Genomic DNA, 23,059 nt, shown 5'->3' with positions numbered 1-23,059 from the left:
GGGTGACTCAGTTGGTTAAGTGTCTTGACTTTGGCTCAGGTCATGATGTCGCACTTTGAGAGTTGAGCTCCGCGTTGGGCTCTGTGCTGACAGCTCAGGGCCTGGAGCCTACTTCGGATTCTGTGTCTCTCTCTCTCTCTCCCCCTCCCCTGCTTATGCTCTCTCTCTCTCTCTCTCTCTCTCTCTCTCTTAAAAAAAAAAATTCTTCAAGTGATTTGCTAGGCATTTTATTTGGTTTATTAAGTTCTAGAAGAGAAATTATTAAGTCAATTACTGTAAAATACTTTAACTCTTTGAATGAACTGTTTGAAATTTAGGTTTTTTTTTTAATATTTGGCCTTTTTTTTTTTTAAGGGAAAAAAAACTGCTGCCCTCCCACACTGGGGAAATCAGGTGGTGACAGTTCTGATTTAAGAATTGGATATTAGATATTGATGCTTATGAAATGAAAGGTATTTGAAAGAGGAGAGTTTTAGTCCTGGAGGAGGCACACCAAGGTCTGTGATCATCATAAAGGATAAAACTTGGCACTATTAGGATTACACTGTAAAGAGAGAGTAGTCAACAGTTTGGTGTCTTTTTTCATTGTTATTGTAGAATGACACTTGAATTAAATGTGCTAAAATTCACTGGGTCGTAATTCTCCTTTTCATAGAAAAATTGTAGAAGAGGTTTATAGAGGAGGCCGGGAGTTAGTGGAAAAGTCAGCCTTCTTAATTGGATTATCTCTAATACTCTAATACAAATACAGATGAAAGGATATAAACGTACTATAAAATGTAACTTAGAATATTTAGCCCATTATTCTCCAAAATACCTAATACCTCCTTCACCACATGGACTTGGAGACCACAAACTCTCTTTTCCTACTGTAAGTCACACAGGCATTACTTCATATAATACGTATTATCTTTGAACAAGCTTTTAAATAGTTTAAAAATTGGTTCTCATTTTTATATTGAAATCATAGGGTTTTTTAATGTTTCTATTTTATTTTTGAGAGAGAGACACACACAGCAGGGGAAGGGCAGAGAGAGATGAAGACAGAATCTGAAGGGCTCCAGGCTCCAACATGGGGCTTGAACTCAAAGACTGCAAGATCATGACCTGAGCGGAAGTCGGACACCCAACCGACTGAGCCACCCAGGTGCTCTGAAATCATAGTTTTTGGTTTCTGTTTTTTTTTTTTTTTAAATATTTATCAGAGAGAGACAAAGTGCAAGCGGGGGAGGGGCAGAGAGGGAGAGGGAGACACAGAATCTGAAGCAGGCTCCAGGCTCTGAGCCGTCAGCACAGAGCCCAGTGCGGGGCTCAAACTCACGAACTGCAAGATCATGACCTAAGCCGAAGTTGGATGCTTCACTGACTGAGCTACCCAGGTGCCCCTTAAATCATAGTTTTGAACTACATAATGGCATCAGAAGATGAGTTTAAATCATTGCTCCTTCTACTTGTAACAAGGTTTTCATGATTCATAAAAAGTAAGTGGTAATGCCTATCTAACGGAAATCAGATTGTAATATATACAACACTTCATGTGCTACACAGATGAGAGGGTAGTGGTGATGAATGTATTTTTTTCTCTGAACCAAAATTCCCATACAGTGCAGGTTGCTAAGAAATGATGTGCCTTCGAAGACCGTGACTTTTATGTGATGATCCACACTTAGTCTTCCAAGTCCAGGAAGGACACAGTAGGCACTTGGGGAAGTGGGGTGTGTGTGTGTGTGTGTGTGTGTGTGTGTGTGTACACACACACACACACACACAACCCATGTCCCCACCTCCTAGACATGAAAATCTTTCAGTTTTATCTAAAAGGTAGGTAGGTAATGGGAGCTTTATTTTCATAGGTTTGTAAAAATCTGATTATACAATTGACACTTAAAAGGTGTTTTCTGCCTTATCTTTGGGGCAGAGAAGGGTTTTTAAAAAAATTATTATTTCCCTCAGGTTCTTTAGGACTTCTAGTTTTTTAGTGTCTTCAGTAGATTTATTTGTGTTGTAAGGACTTGTTTTTTTTCTAAGTTGGTATTCTTGGTTTTTATACCTCTGTGTGGTGTGATTTATACTTACAAAAATAACATTTAGCTGCAAAGTGGGAGATTTTGCACATTGAGAAAGTCTTTCAGTGAAGAGCACATAGAAAAATTTTGCTTTCCTTTTCCTCTCACAGCCTGTTATCCAGATTTTCCAGTAGTTATGGTGAACACTATTTAAAGAAAAAGTTACCCTCTGCCACCTTTTCTTTTCCTTATACCTTTGGCTTTATTATTGTTGGGTATCTTACTGGAGTCCTTGTTTTAAAACACTTCTGCATCTGGGTATAGCCCAGATATGTGAGCATGTCCCCGATTGACATGGTTCCTGGCGAATGCCTGCTCATTCTTTTTTTTTTTTTAAACTTTTAAATGTTTGTTTATTTTGAGAGAGACAGAGTGTGAGCAGGGGAGGGCCAGAGAGAGAATGAGACACAGAATCCAAAGCAGGCTCCAGACTCTGAGCTGTCAGAACAGAGCCCGACGTGGGGCTCAAACTCACAAACCACAAGATCATGACCTGAGCTGGAGTTGGACGCTTAACCAACTGAGCCACCCAGGCGCCCCTGCTCATTCTCCTAATGAACGTTGCTAGCTGGGCTTTTCCTACATGCCTTAACAATTTTCAGTACGATTGTCATTAATGCTTTTTATTTTATCTGAACTTTCAACACATGTTAGCATGGTCTTGACATTAAAAGCAAAATGGAAGAAGTGTTATGCCAAAGTTATCCAAAGCTGCCCTCTCTGTGAATTGTGAGATGTGTACTAGTAAGCCATATTTTGGAACCGTTTTGTAACCCTAGAACATGTAGTCTATTTTCATTCCACCATTAGTATTTACAGACGTCAATACCCTTCATTCAGAGACCTCCAGGAACACTTGTAATTGAGCAAGTTGGATTTATTACTCTCTGCAGCAAAGAATACAGACCATAGAGAACTATGGGGTGTCTCAGTGAGAGGGTGTTACAAAGATTGTATTATAGGATCTGGGCTTTGGGTGATTTGGGGGAGGGAGGACTGTCACTCATTTAGCATAAGAGACATTTTATATTTTGTGGGTTGAACGGTGATCTTTTTTTGTTCTGACTTCATTATGGTCTCAGAATGACAGATGTCTGGAGAGATCAGGAGAGCAAAATGGTAAATGTCAAATCAGTTTGTAATAACATTGCGGCTTAGCTGTGAGTATTAGATTACTTCTCAGGAGTCAGAGACTGCCTTTTTTTTTTTTTTTTTTTTTTTTTTAAACTTAAAAGCATTTAAATCCAAACTGGCTTCTCATTCTGTAGAAACCAGCTTGGGGTGGGGGGAGGTCAGGATTCAGTAGCCGTGACATTGGGCATGTCATTGGAACAAGCTGCAGTGGTACCAATAGTTATGTTTTTATAAAACAAAACAGTTGGGAAGCACATCAGTTTTCAGCTGGCTAGAAGTGGTGGATAAAATACAAACATGTTCTTTTTAATAAAAGAAATGAGATGTGTGAGTTTTTCTGTATTAATCTCTCTGGGGGATCCCAGGGTTTACCCCACTAAATTTGGTATCCAGGGATTGGTTTGTAGTGCTTCAGGGGTGGTTTATTTCCATCTGGGAAGGGTCAGTCATTCATTTTCTATATTATCTATGTTAATATAAAGCAGTAAATACCAAAGGGATTTTAAAGATTTAAGAACTCTGTCAAATATGAGTAAAAATTATAATAATTGGGGTTCCTGGGTGGCTCAATTAGTTGAGTGTCTGACTTTTGATTTCGGCTCGGGTTGTGATCCCAGGGTTGTGGGATCAAGCCCCGTGTCGGGCTTTGTGCTGAGTGTGGATCATGCTTGGAATTTTCTTTATCTTTCTGTCTGTCCCTCTCCCCCCTCACACACACACACACACACACTCTCTCTCTCTCTCTCTCTCTCTCTCTCTCTCTCTCCAAACAAACAAAAAATTATAATTGTAAAAATTCCTTATGAACTGTCAGATTGACTTAAGGCAAAAAAAGAAAAAAGGATCATGTTTTCATAGCTCCATTGTCCATCTTAGTCATGTTCATCAAAGAGCACGAAAGGGAAATTTATATCTATTCATTTATTCAAATAATTGCTGCTTACTAAGTGCCAGGCCCTGGGTATGGAAGAAGGGGTCAAATAGCCATTCCTGTCTTCATGAGCAATACTAGTGGTAGCTGATTTTTGCTTTACAGTCATCACTTTTAATAGTCTCTTAATTTCACATATATTCTAGACTAAGCACTGCATGATTTTATTACAGTATACAGAAGAATATATGTATGATTAATAAGGTAGTTTTATAGTTTTTGTAGCTTTAAAAGTAGTAATTTTTAAAAATCACATGTTTCTGGAGCATCGGCTCAGGCAGGTCCAGAGATACTTCTAAATTGGAGGTCTTGAGGACAAAATTTTGTGTCCTAGTAAACTGCAATATGTATCAGTTGCTTCTTTATATATCTTCATCTTGAATAACAAGTTGAGGGTATTCTTAATACTGAAAAAAATAAAAACTGTGGTAAAAATAAAAATGAGTAAGTGTTAGAACTAGAAAAGTTAGGTTAGTAGTTAAGACTTAGCTGAGTAGCACGTTTGGGTGGTGTCACAAGAAGGGAGAATGCAAAGTGTGTAGTTCCATCAGGCAAGATACCTTCTAGGCAAACCAGTCTTCCTCCTGCAGTACTACTAGATCTGTTGTTGGTCTGTGGAATTTTCCTGTGGCAACAAAGAATGTAATGTTCGGTCATTGAACTCTTCATAGCTTTATGATAGCTTTGCATATTCATGAGATTCTCAGAAACCTTTAAGAAAGTATTTAGATTGCAAAACTTTTTACATCTTGGTGCTTTTGGTAGAGCAGTAGTAGCATTAGAGTGTGGTTGCTTTGGACCCAACTAAGGGCGATAATGTTTCAGACCTAAAGACCATTCCACGCAGAAAAATGTGTGTGTTTTAAGTTTTAAACACCCTAAAATGAACTATCATTTCGATTTTATTTGCCAACTACAGTACGCAATTTTGCATAGGGAAAGGGATCCTAGAGTTACCACAATTTTAAGATTAGCAGGGAACTATTACATAACCATTTTTTATCAGTGTCTAAATTATGTGTTGATGCCAGGACATGTCTTCATATAATTTAGGCATGTAGGTTTGTGGTACATTCTCTTGGTTAAAGTTTCTGGATCAGGTTTTGTGTTTTGAAACTAAATCTGTCTGGGCAGCAACCCACTTTAATGATCCCCACAGAATTTACTCTTCTATGATTTATTACAACCAGTGGATTTACATTTATGTCTTTGTAAGTATCCATCTACCAGATGGATTGATGTAGAATAATAGTACAGTTTACTATGTCTTTCCCTAATTAATGATGACTGTAAGTCTATTTGTGGTATGTTATTTTTTCCCTGTAAAATGGGAGGGGTAAATTTTATTTTATGTGTTGTTAACATTCAAAACTTAATGATAAGAGGGGCGCCTGCAGGCTCAGTCAGTAGAGCATGCGACTTTTGATCTTGGGGTCACGAATTTGAGTCCCATGCTGGGTGTAGAGATAACTTAAAAAATAAACGAATAAATAAAAGATACCCTCCAAATTAAAAAAATAACTTAATGGTAGGAGAACATAGTGTCATTGCTGTTTACAATGCTTAAGTGATGAGGAAAAAGGAACTTAAAATTATCGAGCCTCTTCTCCAGCTGCACCAGAATTCTAGGTACAGTATAGTTTTTCCCTGGGGGCAGTCATAAGTCATCTGAGAGTCCGTAGTTCTGGCTTTGAGTCCCAGCTCTGCCACTGGGCAAGTCCACCTGAGTTTGTGTTTCCTCCTCTGTCACGTAGGGCTAATGATACCTACCTCACAGGGTGGTTGTGAGGGTCGGAGAAGCACACAGAAGATCCCCTTCTCACGTGGCAGGCATGCAGTAAATGTGTGTTGCTTACATCACTTATGTGCAAAGAAAGATGGTGTAAAGAAAGTCACATATTTCAGTGAATTTGATTTAAGAGGATTTTGGAGCTCATTAGGAAAGGCATTATGAAGGATTTATTTAAAAGGATATGACTAGATCAAGATTTGGGATTTGGGATGGGATATTATATGTGGTTATCCTATTTTCAGTAAGGGTTCTTAGGATTAGAAGTGTCATCAATCAAATTAATTGTATTGTAAGCCACATTTAAATAAATAACATTGAAATGGAACTATGACTTATTTTTTAAAATTTTATTTATGCAAGTCCTCATACTTTACTTCCAACTGTCATCTCAGAACCACCGTATTCCCTTAAGGCGGTAGTGCACCTCCATTATTCCCCAGGCACTGTCCCCCAGATTCTGTTCTTTTCCTTTGGTCTGTTGTTTGCCTGTTTGCTTTTTGAACAGATAATGATTGGAGTCTTCCTGATAACTCCTAGCTTTTTTCTTTTTGAGTTCTAGTTAGGTCAGTTGATAGTTGGTGAGCATAAGATATACTGAGTTGTCTTACAGATTTATAGCAGAATTTTCTTTTCATTGCTACTTAAAAAAAAAAAAATTTTTTTTTGAGAGAGAGGGCGTGAGCAGGGGAGGGGCAGAGTGAAAGGGAGACAGAGGATCTAAAGTGGGCTCTGTGCTGAGAGCGGAGAGCCCGATGCAGGGCTCCAGCTCACAAACTGTGAAATCATGACCTGAGCTGAAGTCAGATGTATAACCGACTGAGCCACCCAGGTGCCCCTTTTCCATTGCTACTTTTTACTAGGTTTATAGTATCCTGAAAAAAATATAAGGGCCAAAAGCATGATACGTTTTTGTTGTGTGAGTTGTTTATTTGGGCATTTTTAGTAGACATTGAAAAAAAATTTTTTTTCTAATTTTTTTTTATTTTTGAGACAGAGACAGAGCATGAGCGGAGGAGGGTGGAGAGAGAGAGGGAGACACAGAATCCAAAGCAGGCTCCAGGCTCTGAGCTGTCCGCACAGAACCCGACACGGGGCTCAAACCCATGAGCCCTGAGATATGACCTGAGCCGACATCGGATGCTCAACCGACTGAGCCACCCAGGCGCCCCTTTAATAGACATTTTAAGTTTAGATCAGAATCCAATACTCCATCGTTAGAGATATTTATATAACTAGCACTGTGGTCCCTTTGTAAGTCCACATATATTCTATTATCCGTCAGTCTTGATTTTCTCCTCTTACTGTTGCCTTCTCTAAAAATGAGTAATGAAAGAAAAATGATACTTCAAGCACAGTGAAGGTTGTGTAGCCTTCATTCTGTCATATTACTTTGATTTTGTTGTTCACTGTGATGACTGAAGACGGGAATTAAAGAACAGAAACTGAGAACTTCGTGGTCCCACATACCCCAGCATCACACTATTCCCACAGAGTACAGACAGGCAGTGTTGCTGCAGATACTCAGCTGACCAGCGCTCTCTGGGCAACATGACACAACTCAGTGACTGTGTGCAGTCGACTGGCAAAGAAATGTGTAAACTGGTCACACAAATGTGCATGTGTGTTCTTCAGAATACAACCATGAGACTGAAGCCCACTGTCCGTTTGTTCCCACTAGTTAAAATGGATTTACTTTGCTCTTTCCACACCTTGTACTGTCACCAGGAAGATGACAGATGAGTATGAAAGCAGACTGCATAACAGTTTTTGGCTTATGTGGGGATATCACTTGTAACTTTGGCTTTATTAGCAATGCCATGCCGCAGCCAACCAAGCCGAAGACTAAATGCAACATTAAGATGCATTGTTTTCATCAGTCATGCATGGCAGCAAGTATTTTCTGTGTATCGCACGGAAGTAAGATTCGGAGAGTATTGTAAGGTTTGGATTCACACATCCCCACCATGTGCCAGATGGAAGGCTGAGATCTGTGGTGCAACAGTGTTGGGGGAGTGGAGGGGTGGGAAGGTAAGGAAAGAACTGGGTGGGATTAATGTGGAAGTTATCTTCTTGAGGTTTTCTGCCTTTACAAAGGTAATAAACATTCATAAAAAGTTCACACAATTAGAAGTGAAAAGTCTGTCTCTCCCCTTTTTCAGTCTCATGTCCAGAGTTCATCACTATGCTGTTAATAGTTTGGTGTGTATGTTTCCACAGTTCTTATGCATATACAAAAAGGTATACATTAAAAAAACTACATGGAACGGGATTATACCACATATATATTCTTCTGCTGTTTGCTTTTCTCCCAATACAATATATCACGGTCATGTTTCCGTGTCATTACTACCTCAGTCTTTTTAGGTAACTATAACATTCCATAGCATGTATCTACCATAACTTACATAACCATTCTCCTCGATAGACGTTTAGGATTTGCAAGAGGTTTAGAGTTGTACACTAAGCTTTCTTGTACCTTTTTATTTGTTCCCACTCATGTAAGTTTTCCTTTAGGATAGACAGCTAACCGTGAACCTGATGGATCAAAGACTATGAACATTTAAGCTTTTGGGAGATACTTCTTAGTTGTCCTCACAGTCCTGGAGTCCTTAATGATAAAGTTTAAGAATGTTGTTGTGGTCTAGCCAAAAACTAAAAATGACAGGGTTAACATTTTAAGATTTTCCCACCATTTAAGAATGCAATCTTATTTTTAAAAATTACAATCTGCTCACATGGTAAAGTCTTTTCTCCAACATCATAGCAGGATGGAATTTGAAACATAAAAATCTGCCAATCCATTACAACTCGCCAGAGATAAAAATTTTAAACCAATTTGTTTTTATTCCTGTGGTTACCATCAGAATTTAAAATAATATATTTCCTGGTATATGGTATATCTGTCTGATATGGTGTCTCTTTACTTCCTGTCATGAAAGATGAAGAGTTTCATGTACTTACACCACCAACTGCCTTCTGCCTCCTGGGTTTTATCATTACAAATTATAGTTGTTTTGGTGGTTTCTGATAGCTTTCGATGTGCTTATTATTAGTTCATTAGTTTTTCGGGCCACCAACTTTAAGCAGCCTCCTTTGACTCACTCACCTTATGTTACATGAGGAAACACATGCCCCTCGGTGTCTTTCTACTTTCTCTCCTCCCTTTACTTTTAGACACTGCCAAGGATTTTAGTTTGCGTTAGTTTTTCTTGCAATTTCTAACTACTTCCTCGTTTTTTTGTTTGTAAGGTCACCAAAAGCATTTAAAAATTCTTTTAGTCTTGCAGTGACAGTACATGAATTTTGGTTTATTTGTTTGTTTTAGTGCAAAAAAAAGTGATTTTATTAAAGCATGGGGACAGGACCTGGAGGCAGAAAGCTGCCTGTTTTTATTTTTGAAGACATTCTTTAGCCGGCTCTCTGACTTCCTGCTTTGATTTGAACTGTCTTCTGTGCCAGTGACTGTAGTCATACTGGGATTTCTTTGGCTTCCTTTGTTAAGTCCACTCATTTTTTTCTCAGTTTAATTGACAATACATCAGAAAAAAAAATTTTTTTTTCCAGAGACAGTGTTTGGGAGATAAATTTCAAAATTCTTAGTGCCTGGAGAGGTGTATAATTTGCCATCATATTTGACTCATAGTTTGGGTTGTGAATTCTTGCTTCTAGAATACACCTCAGAATTTTGAAGGCCTCTATTATCTATCAATTTCAGATGTTATTCTGATTCTCATTATTATGCATATAACCTAGATTTCCTTTCTGAATGTTCTTGAAATGATTGCTCTTTCTCTGTCAACTTCTTTTCTTACTGTACCCACACTAAGGTGTAAGTATTTTATTTTTTATTTATTTATTTATTTTTAGAAAGCTTGAATGGTAGAAGGAGAGAGAGACTCTTAAGCAGGCTTCACACTCAGCATGGAGTCCACTGTGGGGCTTTTACTCATGATCCTGAGATCATTACCTGAGCCAGCATCAAGAGATGGATGCTTAACTGACTGAGCCACTCAGGCTCCCCATATATTTTATTTTATTTAAAAATTTTAAAAAGTGTTTATTTTTAAGAGAGAGAGAGAGAGAGAGGAAAGAGAGCACGCAGAAGAGGGACAGAGAGAGGGAGAGAGAGGGAGAGAGAGGGGGGGAGGTGGGGGATAGAGAGAATCTCAAGCAGGCTCCAAGCTGTCAGCTCAAAGCCCAACTTGGGACTGGAACTCAATGCACTGTGAGGTCATGACTTGAGCCAAAATCAAGAGTTGGTCGTTTAACCGACTGAGCCACTTAGGTGCCCCAGCCCCTAGCATTTTAAACTTTTATCTTTTTTGGCTCACTTTAATCTACACTTTCAAATCTTTCTTTCAAAGAGTTTTTCTTCTTTCTTTGATTATCATTTTCTGTTATCTCTTGTAGAACTTTTAATATATTAATGTTGGGCCTCTTGGAGCTATCTGCCTTGTATTAACTGTTCCTTTCATATTTTGTTTCTCTCCTTTCCTCTTAAGAATTGGGAGATTTCTTCTGTTTTTATCTTCCAGAATACTATCTTTAGTCATGCCCAGTCTGTTCTGTAGCCCTTCTGATGAAATTTTAATTTTACCACTGTGTGTAATTTCCAAGATCTCCTAGTGGTTCCCTGGTATTTTTGTTTTTCATAGTGACCTGCTTTTTTTGTTTGTTTTAAATGAATATACCCCTTTAAGTTTTTAGCATAGTAATCAGCTTATTTGGTTTGGTTTGCCTTGGTCTTGTTCCTGTTTGTTTTCCCTGGGGTAACTTAATCTTTCTTTTTTCCTGGTCTTTCTCTTTCTTCCTGTTTGACTTTTCTCAGATGTTCAGTGATCCTTGGTTGGTTAAATATTTGAATGAAGATTTGTATTGGTTAGCATAAGTAGCTGTCTTTCATTTCTTTTACCATTAAATAAGTCCACTTACCCCAGAGTCTCCTCCCCTGGATGCCAGCCCTCACTGTTGACTGTGTGTGCATGGTGGGGGTGGGGGTGGTGATGGTGGGAAGGACAGGTGTGAGGTGAGCAGCGTCTGCCACAAGCCACGGTTAAGTGGATTGTGTTACGAGGTGAAATGCTTGGTTGACTTCACTCTCAGATAGAATGCCTCTTCTCCTTTCTCCCTCCTCCCCACCCTCCTTCCCTCTCTTGTCTCCTCTTTCCCCATTCACTCTTCCTCTTCCTTCCCTTCTGTCCTTGCTTCGGGGTCATAGTGCGGCATTGCCTCAAGCTATGTGCGTGCTGCTTTCTCCTCCAGTCTTAAACCCTGTTCTTGGGTTTCTCCCAAGACTTAACTTCTGCTTTGTTTAGAAAGCTGTTGTCTGACTTTAACTGAAGGTGGCTGTTCTGTATAAATGAGAGGTCAGCAGGGGTCTGGACAAGTCACTTTATGGAAGCTTCTGTAATTATCCTCACTACAACATCACAGCCTTTGTCATTGAACTGTCTTGGGGCCTAGAGTCTTTTATTGTTTGTTTTTTAGTAATCTCTACACCCAGTGTGGGGCTTCAACTCATGACTCCGAGATCAAGAGTCACATGCTCTTCCAGCTGAGACAGCCAGGTGCCCCCAAGTCTCTTAAAGGCCTCTTACAGTCTGCTGTGTATTTAGGGTTTCGTTTGTTTCTGCTCTGGTTTATTCTTCAGTAATAAGCCCACTTATTTTTTGAGAATGCTCACACTTGGCTTGAAGCTTTTTGAAATTTTAATAAAATTAGTGGTCTTGGGAAATAAGTGCCTCCACTGTAAACCTTTGAAAGTAAAGGAGGGGGCTTGTATACACCATTTCATTTAGTACTAAAATCATGATTTATTTTAAGACATAATTTCTTTTTCATGTCAGTGACCTTTAGAAATAAAATAAATAGAAATAAAGCAATTTCCATTACTTCCCTCCTGGCATTTTTCCTACTTACATCATTTCTCTATATCTTAAAAAATAGTATGTATTTAAATTTTTAATCATGTATTTGAAGCTTAAGATAATACATGGCAGTGGGGGATTTAGAGGTAAGTGATTGAGTAAAAGGACTGAAAGACACTTGAGTTAAACCTGGTATTTTTCCTATAGGTTTCTTTCTCCCTAGAAAGGAGTTAATATTCTTTAAAAAAGAGAAACTGCAGAGAATCGTCAAACATCTACTCCATACATATAAAAGTAAGTCTCTGTGTTGGAGACTGCATTATCTTAGTCTAGTGGAATCCATAGTTATAGCAAAAGTATTATCTGTCTTTCTTAGTTACTTAAAACATTGTCAAAGTCATTCAGGCAATGACGGCCCCCATTATCGATTTTCCAGTTCTGAGAGAGACACGGCATGAGATCAAGTCTAAAACTTGGTTTGGATGTTGGTCATTGGAACTCAATGTTCTTTTCTCAGAGGTCATTTGAAAACTGAAATTTAGCAAAATCTTAAGTCTTACTTTGTGGAAGTAGTTTTAAATCGAGCCATTTTCTGCTTTCCTGTATTCTGTTCATAGTAGGAAGAGCTCTTGCTGGATAACTGACTGGAAATATCTGTCCTCATGGTGGAATTTTTCAGGGCAGAGATTGAATCAAAATAAGAGCATTTGTTGACTGTTCAAAATGTGTGCCAGGCATGATGATAAGTTATATAGCTCTCATTTAATTCCTGAAACAACCCAATAATTGAGTATTAACACTTAAAAATATTAAGGCTTAGCAAGGGTTAAGTAAATTACATAAGGCTGTAACTGGTGACATCTGATGTTTGAACAGGTCAGGTTTACTGCAGGTTTTTAAAAAAATGTTTATTTATTTTAAGAGAGGGGGAGAGAGAGAGAGAGAGAGAGAGGGAGGGAGGGAGAGGGAGGTAATTCTAGGCAGGCTCTGTGCTGTCAGTGCAGAGGTAGGGCTCGATCCCACGAACTGGGAGATCATGACCTGAGCCAAAATCAAGAGTCGGATGCTCAACTGACTGAGCCACCCAGGTGCCCCTACTCCATATTTTTTACCAGTAACTGCTGTATAATGTATGAGCACTAAACAATGTACCAATATGAATTAAAGTATATTTAATATATCCTTTCTTTGCTTTCAAATAATACTGTTTTGGCACTGTACCTGTGCTTCTACTGGACAAAGCTAATTTCATCTTTTCTTCCTATGGAGGGAAGTCTAGTAGACTATGTGGAAATGAGAATTTTTGTGATTCTGTCTTGATGCTGCTCAGAGAGGAGGGCAGAATTAACCATTGATCTCTTTTCCCTAAGAAAACAATTTTGATTTTTAATACAGTGTGCATGGATGTATTTTTTGCTCTCTCAGCTTTTCATTATTCATTCAGTAAAATACAAGAAGATGGCAGATTTTAATCACCTCAAGGAAATGCTGGTATTCTTTATAATATATTAAGTTTAACTTAAAGCGGTTTGGATTTTCACATTTCCTACTAAGTATTTATTACTTGGTTTCCACATTTCTAGAATGGTAAATATTTTTTTCTTTCTGAGATCTGTGGGAGAAATTAAAAAAAATTATTGTATGTCTTCATTTCATGTTTACCTTTATAAAGAGGCATTGACTGGGTAGTGAATTCTAGATTCAGAGTCTCCCTCCAGCCCCGCACCCCCAACTTTAGCACTGTCAAGATCTTGTTCCAGTCTTCTTGGAGCTAGTGTTTTGGTAAGAAGTTTTACTCTGTCTTTAAAAACAAAATTTTTTAATGTTTATTTATTTTGAGAGAGAGGAGGGGCAGAGAGAGATGAGAGAGAAACTCAAGCAGGTTCTGCACTGTTAGTGCAGAGTGTGATGCAGGGCTCAATCCTGTGAACCATGAGATCATGACTTAGGAGAAAATTTTATGGTACTTTGTAGAATGTCCCTCAATTGGGATTTATCTGATGTTTTTCTCATGATTAGTTGTGGTTTTATGGGATTTGAGGGGGAACATCACAGAGGTCAAGTGCCCTTTTCATTACCTCAGAGCAAGGATGTACACTAACAACATGACCTGATGACCTTGATCACGAGGTTGAGGCAGTGTTTGTCAGAATTGTCCAGTGTAAGGCTACTCTTTCTCTGCCTTCCCTGCTGTGCTCTTTGGAAGGCAGAGTCATGAAGCACAGCCCACAGTTAAGGTGTGGGAAATTCCATTTCACGTCCTTGAGGGTGCAGTAACTACATAAGTTATTTGGAATTTTCATGCACAAGAGATTCAGCTCTTCTCCCCACTCTTATTTGTTTATTCAGTTATTTAGGTCATTGTGGACTCATATTTATTTGATTGTTTATACTATGATGGAAGCTAAGTAATATCACCAGCTCCCAGCTGAGGTTTTGTTTTCTTATTTCTGCTTTGAAACAGAAAGGGAGATAATTAAGAGCCAATTGGAGTGTTGATGCCATCTCGGATTACGTATTTATAGAAAAAGTTCTTAGTAATAATAGCTTGAAATTACAGTCTGCTGGGAATCATGTGGTAGACACCTGCCTCCAGCAGTTACTTAGGGGTTTGTGTAACCTTGTTATGATACAGGTAAATTTCTTTTAAGTTTGCCATTGTTACCTTCCTTAGTGGTAGATGAAAAGGGTTTATAGGGAGCCAAAAATGTGCAAATATACACAAGTAGATACTGGCAAAACTCAAGAGATTCACAGTACAGTTGATGTTGGGCATAACTGTGATTATCATGGGGTTAATTAATTACTTCTAGTTTGGTCAGGATTCCTTATTGCTTTTGTGTATCTAAACCTCCAACTTTAAAAAACAGTGACCTTAATCTGGCCAATTGAGGGTGATGAATCAGTTTACTTTTTAAATCTTTTTTTCAGAAGGAAAGCTTTCCCCAAAAATGCCTTAAAGTATAATTTAAAATTACTCTTGTTTTCCTTTTGTGATTCTGCCTTTTCTTCTTTATTAGGGGTTTCAGGCATGGCTTCTTTTCACTTTTGGCCAAGGTGTCTTGTCTACTAGTGGTCGTGACTCTGTTGTTAATGTGGTACACCATAGGTGCTACTCTTTCTGGGAGTCTTGGTATTTCCAGGCCTTCCCATTATTCTTTCCAAGATTTTTTTTTTTTTTTTTTTGGTTTTTATACTTTCTTTTCTAGTTTTTCAAGTGGTGACTATATGCTTCTTTTCGTGATTCTTTAAGACTATTACATCATCTGTATATTAATACTGAATTATGAATGTGTGCAGAAATGTTTGCTAGAGAACTTCTGATCTTACACACACACACACACACACACACACACACACACACACACACACACCAATGCACACTTTCTTATAAAGGACTTTGTAGCTGGTTTCTGTCATGTGTATGGGACACCAGGTAGCTCCCATCTCAGACTAATGGCTCCTGTGCTTTGTGATACTGGTTGTTAATATTTGGGACAGTAAAATAGCAATGAGATTGAAAGAATATTTGGTTGCATTCTTTCCCTTTAGGCTTCTTTGATGAATATTGTCCAAAATAGCCTTGTAATTTTATTTTTTTTTGAATATTTTAAAAGAAGAAAAACCAACAAAGAGTTTGCAGGTTGGCAGAAAACATGATGCAATGTTCCTGCTTTTTGAACTGAAGAATATAGAGTGTTGACACTCATTCTTTACACTATCAGGCAGTGTTTTGGGGGGAAAGTGTAGAGTTTCCTGTTGTATCAATCATTTCTTAATTGTTTTTCTCCCTTACATAATCCACAAGATTTTTCTAAATACAGTCTTTTAAATTGACTCAGGGAAGCTGTGCTTTTCCTCTGTTACACCCTTCCCCCACATTATTGTGTAAGTTCAGTAGCAGTCTGACATGTAAGTTTTAGCAAACTTATACCTGTATATGTTTTTATTGGGCTCAGAAATCATTTATATGTCATATATTCATAAAACATTTCACTTTGATGCCAGAAGTAGCTACCTGGCATTAATCTTATGACATGTATGCTTAATTTCAGTTTTTAACCTACCTGACAATTTCTTTTAGGTCAGTCTTTCATGTAAATACATGGTACAGATAAATAGAAACCATTTTACTTGCATATGCAAATTAAATGTGTGACTTAAGTAGGAGATTGGCAAATTTATGATGTATCTTACCCCCTTGTTTCATTTGAATTTTTATGCTTGTATACTGGATACTCTTCTGACACCATACATTTCAGTTTTTTACAACCTGATAAACACTTTTGTGTTAACACTCAGCTGTGTCAAATCCTTCCATTTTGCCATGCTTATTTCTGAATTTTTTAAAAGAAGAGCACATTACAGACGTGGTGAAAATCCCTTTACACGCCCTTCTCCAGTGCCCTTCCCCTCTTCCCTCAGAGGTGTCTGCGGTCCTGAATTTTAGTTCATCACTGCACACAATATAATAAGCTAGCATTTCATAATTTCCCACATTCATCTTCTGGGAGACTTGCGAGTGGTTTGGGAAAAAAAAAAAAAAACCCATGGTCAGATTCTCACCTGCAGATTTGTAATTTATATTGAAAGCAACTCTCAGACATGGAAAAAAAAAACTTAATTTTTAAAATTCAACATTGCCTGACTCTTTGACCACAGAACAAAATCCAAGATTTTGTGCTCTGTTGTTGCTTGGAACATACTCCTTGAAAACACTGCCTAGAGGTATAATGTTTGCATGATTGACTTTCCATTTAATTCTATCAGTTTTTACTAATGTCACTTTCTAGATTTAGATGATGGAAATACTAATAGTATCACTTTCAGTTGACATTGACAGTTGGATTGGCTTTAAAATCATTTTGCAAAAAAAGGGAGGTAAAATGTTAATAAATTGCCTATTTATTGGCCAGCGTACAAGTTATTTATGATGTTTAATTTTTTAATGGAGTTCGCTAATCTATTGAATACTAAAATGTCTGGCTGTGGACCCTGGCAACAAATACCCTTTGCTTTAAACTGATCTGTCACATTTATGTTCCTGTGGCTGGAAGTAGATGGAGTTTGTTGTTATTGTTTGACACATTTTCTTGAATAACAGTTCTTCAACTGTTAATGTATGAGATGGTACTTGAATTCTTTGTTTGCTTTTTTTCTTCCTGTATTAGAAAATCTTGGTGCTTTTTGTAAGTTATGTGTAAAAGAAATTTTTCTTAAGATTTGTTCATATACTGGCCTGATCCAGGAAAAATAAAATGGGAAAATGGACACTATTTTTGACCTTCAAATAAAAATACTGGTTTTCAGACTGTTCACCGAGCCTTGGGGTCATATGCATTGTCTTAAGGCAGGACTATTTACCTGTGTGGGATGACAGATGCCTTAGGATCTGGTGAGGCTGTGGAGGAGAGATGAGGTTCTTGAATACACAGAGGCACACAGTTTACATACAATATCACAGAAGCCAGGGAACCTCCTCTTCTAAAGGAAGAGTCTACAAACAGACCTCATTCCCCTACTGGCTTCTGTCACTGAACTACATGTTATGGTTCTGAGATAGGAAATAAACAGAAAAGCCTCCACTTTCTACAAAAGTGCATCTGGGACTGTTCATCAAATATCTAATGACTAAACCATCTGTCCTGTTATTCTTAGAGTTTTAGGTTTTATTAAGAAGTCTCTGCATTTTATTTCTAGGATCTGTCCTAAGAAAAACACATCAAGTTAGGAAAAATTGTTTTGCATTCTGCATCTTGCTATTTTAGGCAAGTTATGTAACTTTTTTTTTAAAAGAGATTTTTCTGTTTTCATTTGTGGAGAAAAGTCTCTTAAGAACCATTAGTTTTTGTTAGCTTGATTTCAGTCTTTATTCGGCAAACATTTTATTCTAAGTATTAACTTTGTTGAAAGTTATTGTACCTGAATTATATGATTCTACAAATATTTCCCCAGTGTTCAGTCCTCATTTTGTTTGGTGATCACATACATATTTTAGAGATTGAGCATCCAAAGTAGGAGCCCAATAAATGTTGCTATTGTGCACACTTATTTTGAATTAATGAACAAGGGAAAGCACACAAATGAGCGTGTGAAGGAATGATCACGTATAATAAGTAAAATTGTTGTTTTCTTCCTATTTGGCATAAATTCTAGTGTACAACTTACGGCTATTTTTTGCAAATAATTATTTTGAAGAAGTAAGTTAAACAAGTGTGGTGTGTCAGACTCCAGTTCATCCACAAAGCAGTACCACCTAGCTCCTAAAAGATGCTAATTCTGTCACTGTTCATTTAGCTAGGACCGGAAGAGAGTGTTAGCTAGCTAAGAAATGATGCAGAATTCGTTCCCCGCAAAGCTTAATCTCTAAAGGTAACCTAGTATTGTTAAGTTAGTTTATAATTTCTTTGGGTGGAGTTAGGTCATGGTTGCCATGTTCCTTTCTTTTTCTTTTCTTTCCCCTGTCCCCCACATCCCTTTATTCTTAATAAGACTCCCTGGTCTCCAGAATCCATCTGATTACTTCTCAGGTAGTTAAAAGAAGCAATTCTCATTTATGTATTTATTTTTAAATTTTACCCTTCGATTCTGTTCTTCTGTCATTCTGAGACATGGAAAGGTGTACAGAAGTTGGTCTACTGCAGTCTCCTCAGTTACATGTGACTGATGGTGAAACAAGAGGAACCTTTTTGACCCTTGTCCAATGCAGGGGTTAGGGACCTGGATACCTCCGCTGCAAACTCCATGTGTAACTTTTGATTCCCTTAAAATAATTTAGCTGCTCATAACCTACTGTCGATGGGAAAGCCTTACTGATAACATAAACAGTTGATAAATACATATTTTATACGTCATATGTATTATATGTTGTATTCTTAGAATAAAGTAAGCTAGAGGGAAAAAATGTTACCAAGAAAATCATAAGGAATAGAAAATACATTTACAGTACAGTGCTGTATTTATCAAAAAAACATGTGCATGTAAGTAGACCTGTGCAGTTCAATCCCCTGTTAAAGGGTCAGCTGTATTTTGCCACTTCATTTGGATGTTCTATATAGTAAGGTGAAGGGAAGATAGGGATGGTAAGGAAATCCAGGCCACCTCTGGACACTGCCTTACCCCTTTTAGGCCTCAGCTTTATCTTAATGTAACAATTTCAGCACTGGATAACTTTGCAGGTCTTCCCTGGCTCTAGTATCAATTGAAGATACTTCTTTTGTTGTTCATTATGTAACAGTGAATAAAAATGATACCATTATGGGAACTTAAGGAGGAACTTTCTTTAAAATGGCTAATTACAGTCTAAACTTGTGTTGTCCAATAGGAATTTTTGTGATGATGGAACTATTCCATGTCTGTATTGTCCAGTATGCTAGCCAATAGTTCCATGTGGCTGTCAAGCACTTGAAAAGTCACTAGTGTGACTGAAGAACCTACATTTTTACTTTGATTAACACAAATTTAAGTAGCCGTGTGGCTGATAAGTTTTACTGTATTGGACAGTGCAGGTTAAATTCTTAAGTATCTGTAAGTATTTAAGGGATTCCACACATAGATTTATTATGACAGTCTTGTTCTTTATGTAATGATTTGCAACTGGAATCTCTTAGTTTTAGAATTAGCAATTGCAGCTCCAACTTTGAATATTAATCTTTCTTCCAGCATATCCTCCCTTTCTAATTGCAGTCAAGTGTGGGTAGAGGTACTGTGACCTTTCCCAGGGATCCTGGAATCTTTGCTTGGTAACCATGCACCTATATTGCTGGCTCTTTAAAGCTCTTCTCCTATGGAAGACTGTATGTGTTTACCACAGTCTACCTGTAGACCCCTGTCAGATCCCTGCAAGGCTACACCTTGCCCTGTGTTAGGCTTTGTAGTACCTGGAGCGGGTTTGATGTTGAATTTTATCTTCATATTTTCAGGCTTGATTCTGAAAAGTTACAATTAAGGGCCACTTTAAAAATTGCTTGGTGTTCCATTGGCAAGAAGTTTTTAGTCCTAGAGCTTGAGCCATTAGCAAGATGTTAGTTCTAAAATATCTCGGTCACTGGTTTGTAAAAACAGTTATCACTTGAATAAATTTTCAATTCCATCTGTGTTAATTGCTTCAGCATTGCAAATACTAATTACGTTCGTGAAGTTTCCATATTTGGGGATCACAAAGAATTTTGAATGGTTCTATCCTGAAATTCTGGACCTTTCAAATGATAAAAATTAGTATAGAGACATTCTTTTGGGTTAATGGTTACAGTTGATAAGCTGTGTGTTTGGGCTTCAATCATTTTTCTGTGAGAGAATAATTTATATAAAATTAAGCTTCTATATATAGCACCCAGCTCACAAAACCTGAAATATACAACTTCATTCATTCATACTGAGTCTGAGAGCTATCCGAAAAAGTGCATCCCCACTGAGGTTCTGAAGCACATCTTCCTGGGACTGCAAGCACTGGTTAGTTCTGTATTGAGTGACAAAGGCACTAATTAGTATCAGTCATTTCTTAAGATTTGAATAGAAGGAGACCAAAGGCAGTTGCCATTAAGTAAAGTAATAAAAGAACATGTTAAAAACTTCAGGCAGTACAAGAGTAAATGCCTACTTATTCCCATAGCATTTCTTTTCCCTAAAAAACTATTATCAGCTACGTTTTCTTTTGTACAAATTGGATGAAATTACACTTTGCTTTTCTGCTTATATTTTTTTAAAAGTCAGGCTTATTGAGGTCTAAATTACACATGGTAACATTCACCCTTGCTAGGTATTCAGTTCTATGAATTTTGACATATACCATAATGAAGATATGTAACATTTCAGTCCCTTCAAAATGTTCCTTTCCTTTGCTTCATTGTAACCACCACCATAATCAAGATATAGAACATTTCCTTCACCCCCAAAACGTTCCCTCATCTTGCCTCAGTTTAACAGCTGTACTGTTTTCAGTTACATGGATTTACCTTAATTTTCCTAAGTAACCCCTCATTGATGGATGTTTGGGTTGTTTCCAGTCTTGGGAATCAAACAAGGAACAATAAATATGTTTGTAAAATTTTGGTGTGATTTTACAACTACAGACACAGGTAAATTTCTAGGAGAATTAAGGCTATAACATTTTTTTAAATTTAATTTTTTATTTTTTTAAATTTACATCCAAATTAGCATATAGTGCAACAATGATTTCAGAAGTAGATTCCTTAGTGCCCCTTACCCATTTAGCCCATCCCCCCTCCCACAACCCCTCCCGTAACCCTCAGTTTGTTCTCCATATTTATGAGTCTCTTCTGTTTTGTCCCCCTCCCTGTTTTTATATTATTTTTGTTTCCCTTCCCTTATGTTCATCTGTTTTGTCTCTTAAAGTCCTCATATGAGTGAAGTCATACGATTTTTGTCTTTTTCTGACTAATTTCACTTAGCATAATACTTTCTAGTTCCAAGCATGTAGTTACAAATGGCAAGATTTCATTCTTTTTGATTGCCAAGTAATATTCCACTGTATATATGTACCACATTTTCTTTATCCATTCATCAATCAATGGACATTTGGGCTCTTTGCATGCTTTGGCTATTGTTGATAGTGCTGCTATAAATATTGGGGTGCATGTGTCCCTTTAAAACAGCACACCTGTATCCCTTGGATAAATGCCTAGTAGTGCAATTGCTGGGCCATAGGGTAATTCTATTTTTAGTTTTTTGAAACAGTTCCATACTGTTTTCCAGAGTGGCTGCACCAGCTTGCATTCCCAAGCCTGTAACATTTTGATAGATTTGACCAAATGGCCTCTCCCAAAATTGTACCAGTTTACTTTCTGACCAGTAATGGATGACAGTGCCTATTCTCTTATTGCTGGGGTCACCAAATTTAATTTTTGTTACTCTGATAGAAAAATACTGCCTAGCAAAGTAACTTGCATTCAGTGGTGGTTTTTTTTCCTCATTTTAAAAACATCAGAAAGTTACCCACACACAAAAATCTAACCTATGTGATTTATGGTTAAAACCACACTGTAACATTAGAGGAAATATGAACACTTCACCTTTGTTTCTGTGATCTCAATATAGTTTTCATTTGCTGCTTATTCATATTTCTGTACTTACACATGAACATTTTCATAATCACCCCTGTGGTATATGCACCATTTATACATATGTTATTTTGCTTGCTAATTTAAAATTCACTTTATTTCACGAGCATTTTCCTTTGTTCCTAGAATCCTTATTTTAATAGTTGTATGTTCTTTTTTTTGGCCATGACACAGTTCGCTTAATTATCCCACCTCTAAAATTTGTTCACACATTTTCACTACTTTCAACAAGGTTTCAAATGCCATCTCTTAAATATAAAAGTTAAAAAAAACCTTTAGATTATTTTCTTAGGATAAATTTCTATTAGTCTCCTTGTTCTGGATCTAATTGTGTCAACACTGACATGAGAGGGTACAATTTTATCATTTGAAAGCATTTTTGTCACTTCATTGGAAATTCAGTAACATTTTTTTACTGAAGAAGGAAGCGGTTGCAGATCAGTGTGCTTCTGCGCCAGGGTTAAGCTATTTATTTTTCCTCCTTTGCATTTGAAAAAATTGTAACAATGATACGTGCTACTTGCAACCATTTCGTATCCACTTTCCAGAGGTAATCAGTCTACTGCTATTTAGTAAATTAAAAATTTTAGTTGATTTTTTTCTCAATAGATGATTCATGTGTTTCAGTATTTAAAAAGTACCAAACAATATACAGTGAAGTCTCCTTACTCAGTTCCCTCTCTTGGAGGCAATTAATGTGATGAGATTCTTGTGTTTTCTTTCAGACACATTTTGTACATTTTTGAGCAAATGTTTGTGTGCGCTCTGTGTGTGTGTCTTTTTAAGCTACAAATGTTATTAGCATGGTGCACATATTATTTTGTACATATTTTCTTAGGTAACTTTTATTTGTGTTTAATAAAAAAAATAGATGACATGTGCATATAGTTAAAAATAAAATAATGTAAAGACTTGGATACTTGCCTTTCCATCTGTTCCCTGTCTGCTATCTTTCAGTGAGTCTTTGTGCATATAGAAGCCAATAGAAAGGGACATGTTTTCTTTTCCTCCTGTAACTCTTAGACGAACCTTTCCACATCTAATGGGGCAATAGGCATTTAAGAGCTATGGCTTAGGGGCCAGCTCCCTGCATTCAAGATGTCTGCTCTGCCATATATCAGCTGTGTGATCATGGGCAAGTTGTTCAACCTATTTGTAATTTTCATATGTAAAGTATTAGTATACATGCT

General features: G+C 37.3%; 1 protein-coding gene across 8 annotated transcripts in view; it reads left to right on the top strand.

The window, feature by feature from the left end:
• The window catches only part of WDR33 (WD repeat domain 33), a 105,303-nt gene that overhangs the window by 55,300 nt on the left and 26,944 nt on the right, over window positions 1-23,059 (top strand). Inside the window, exon 8 of one of the 8 annotated variants that reach the window (XM_058715645.1) lies at window positions 11,411-22,786. The exons of 6 other annotated variants lie outside the window; for them this stretch is intronic. In XM_058715645.1, the coding sequence (XP_058571628.1) occupies window positions 11,411-11,481 (71 nt within the window). In that variant the 3' untranslated portion in view covers window positions 11,482-22,786. Of the gene's footprint in view, window positions 1-7,344; window positions 10,587-11,410; window positions 22,787-23,059 lie in introns of those variants that run through there. One more of the 8 variants, XM_058715646.1, reaches the window with a different exon arrangement.

This window comes from Neofelis nebulosa, chromosome 2, assembly GCF_028018385.1.
Source record: "Neofelis nebulosa isolate mNeoNeb1 chromosome 2, mNeoNeb1.pri, whole genome shotgun sequence".
NCBI lineage: Eukaryota > Metazoa > Chordata > Mammalia > Carnivora > Felidae > Neofelis > Neofelis nebulosa.
This window is presented reverse-complemented; position numbering and strand designations above follow the sequence as displayed.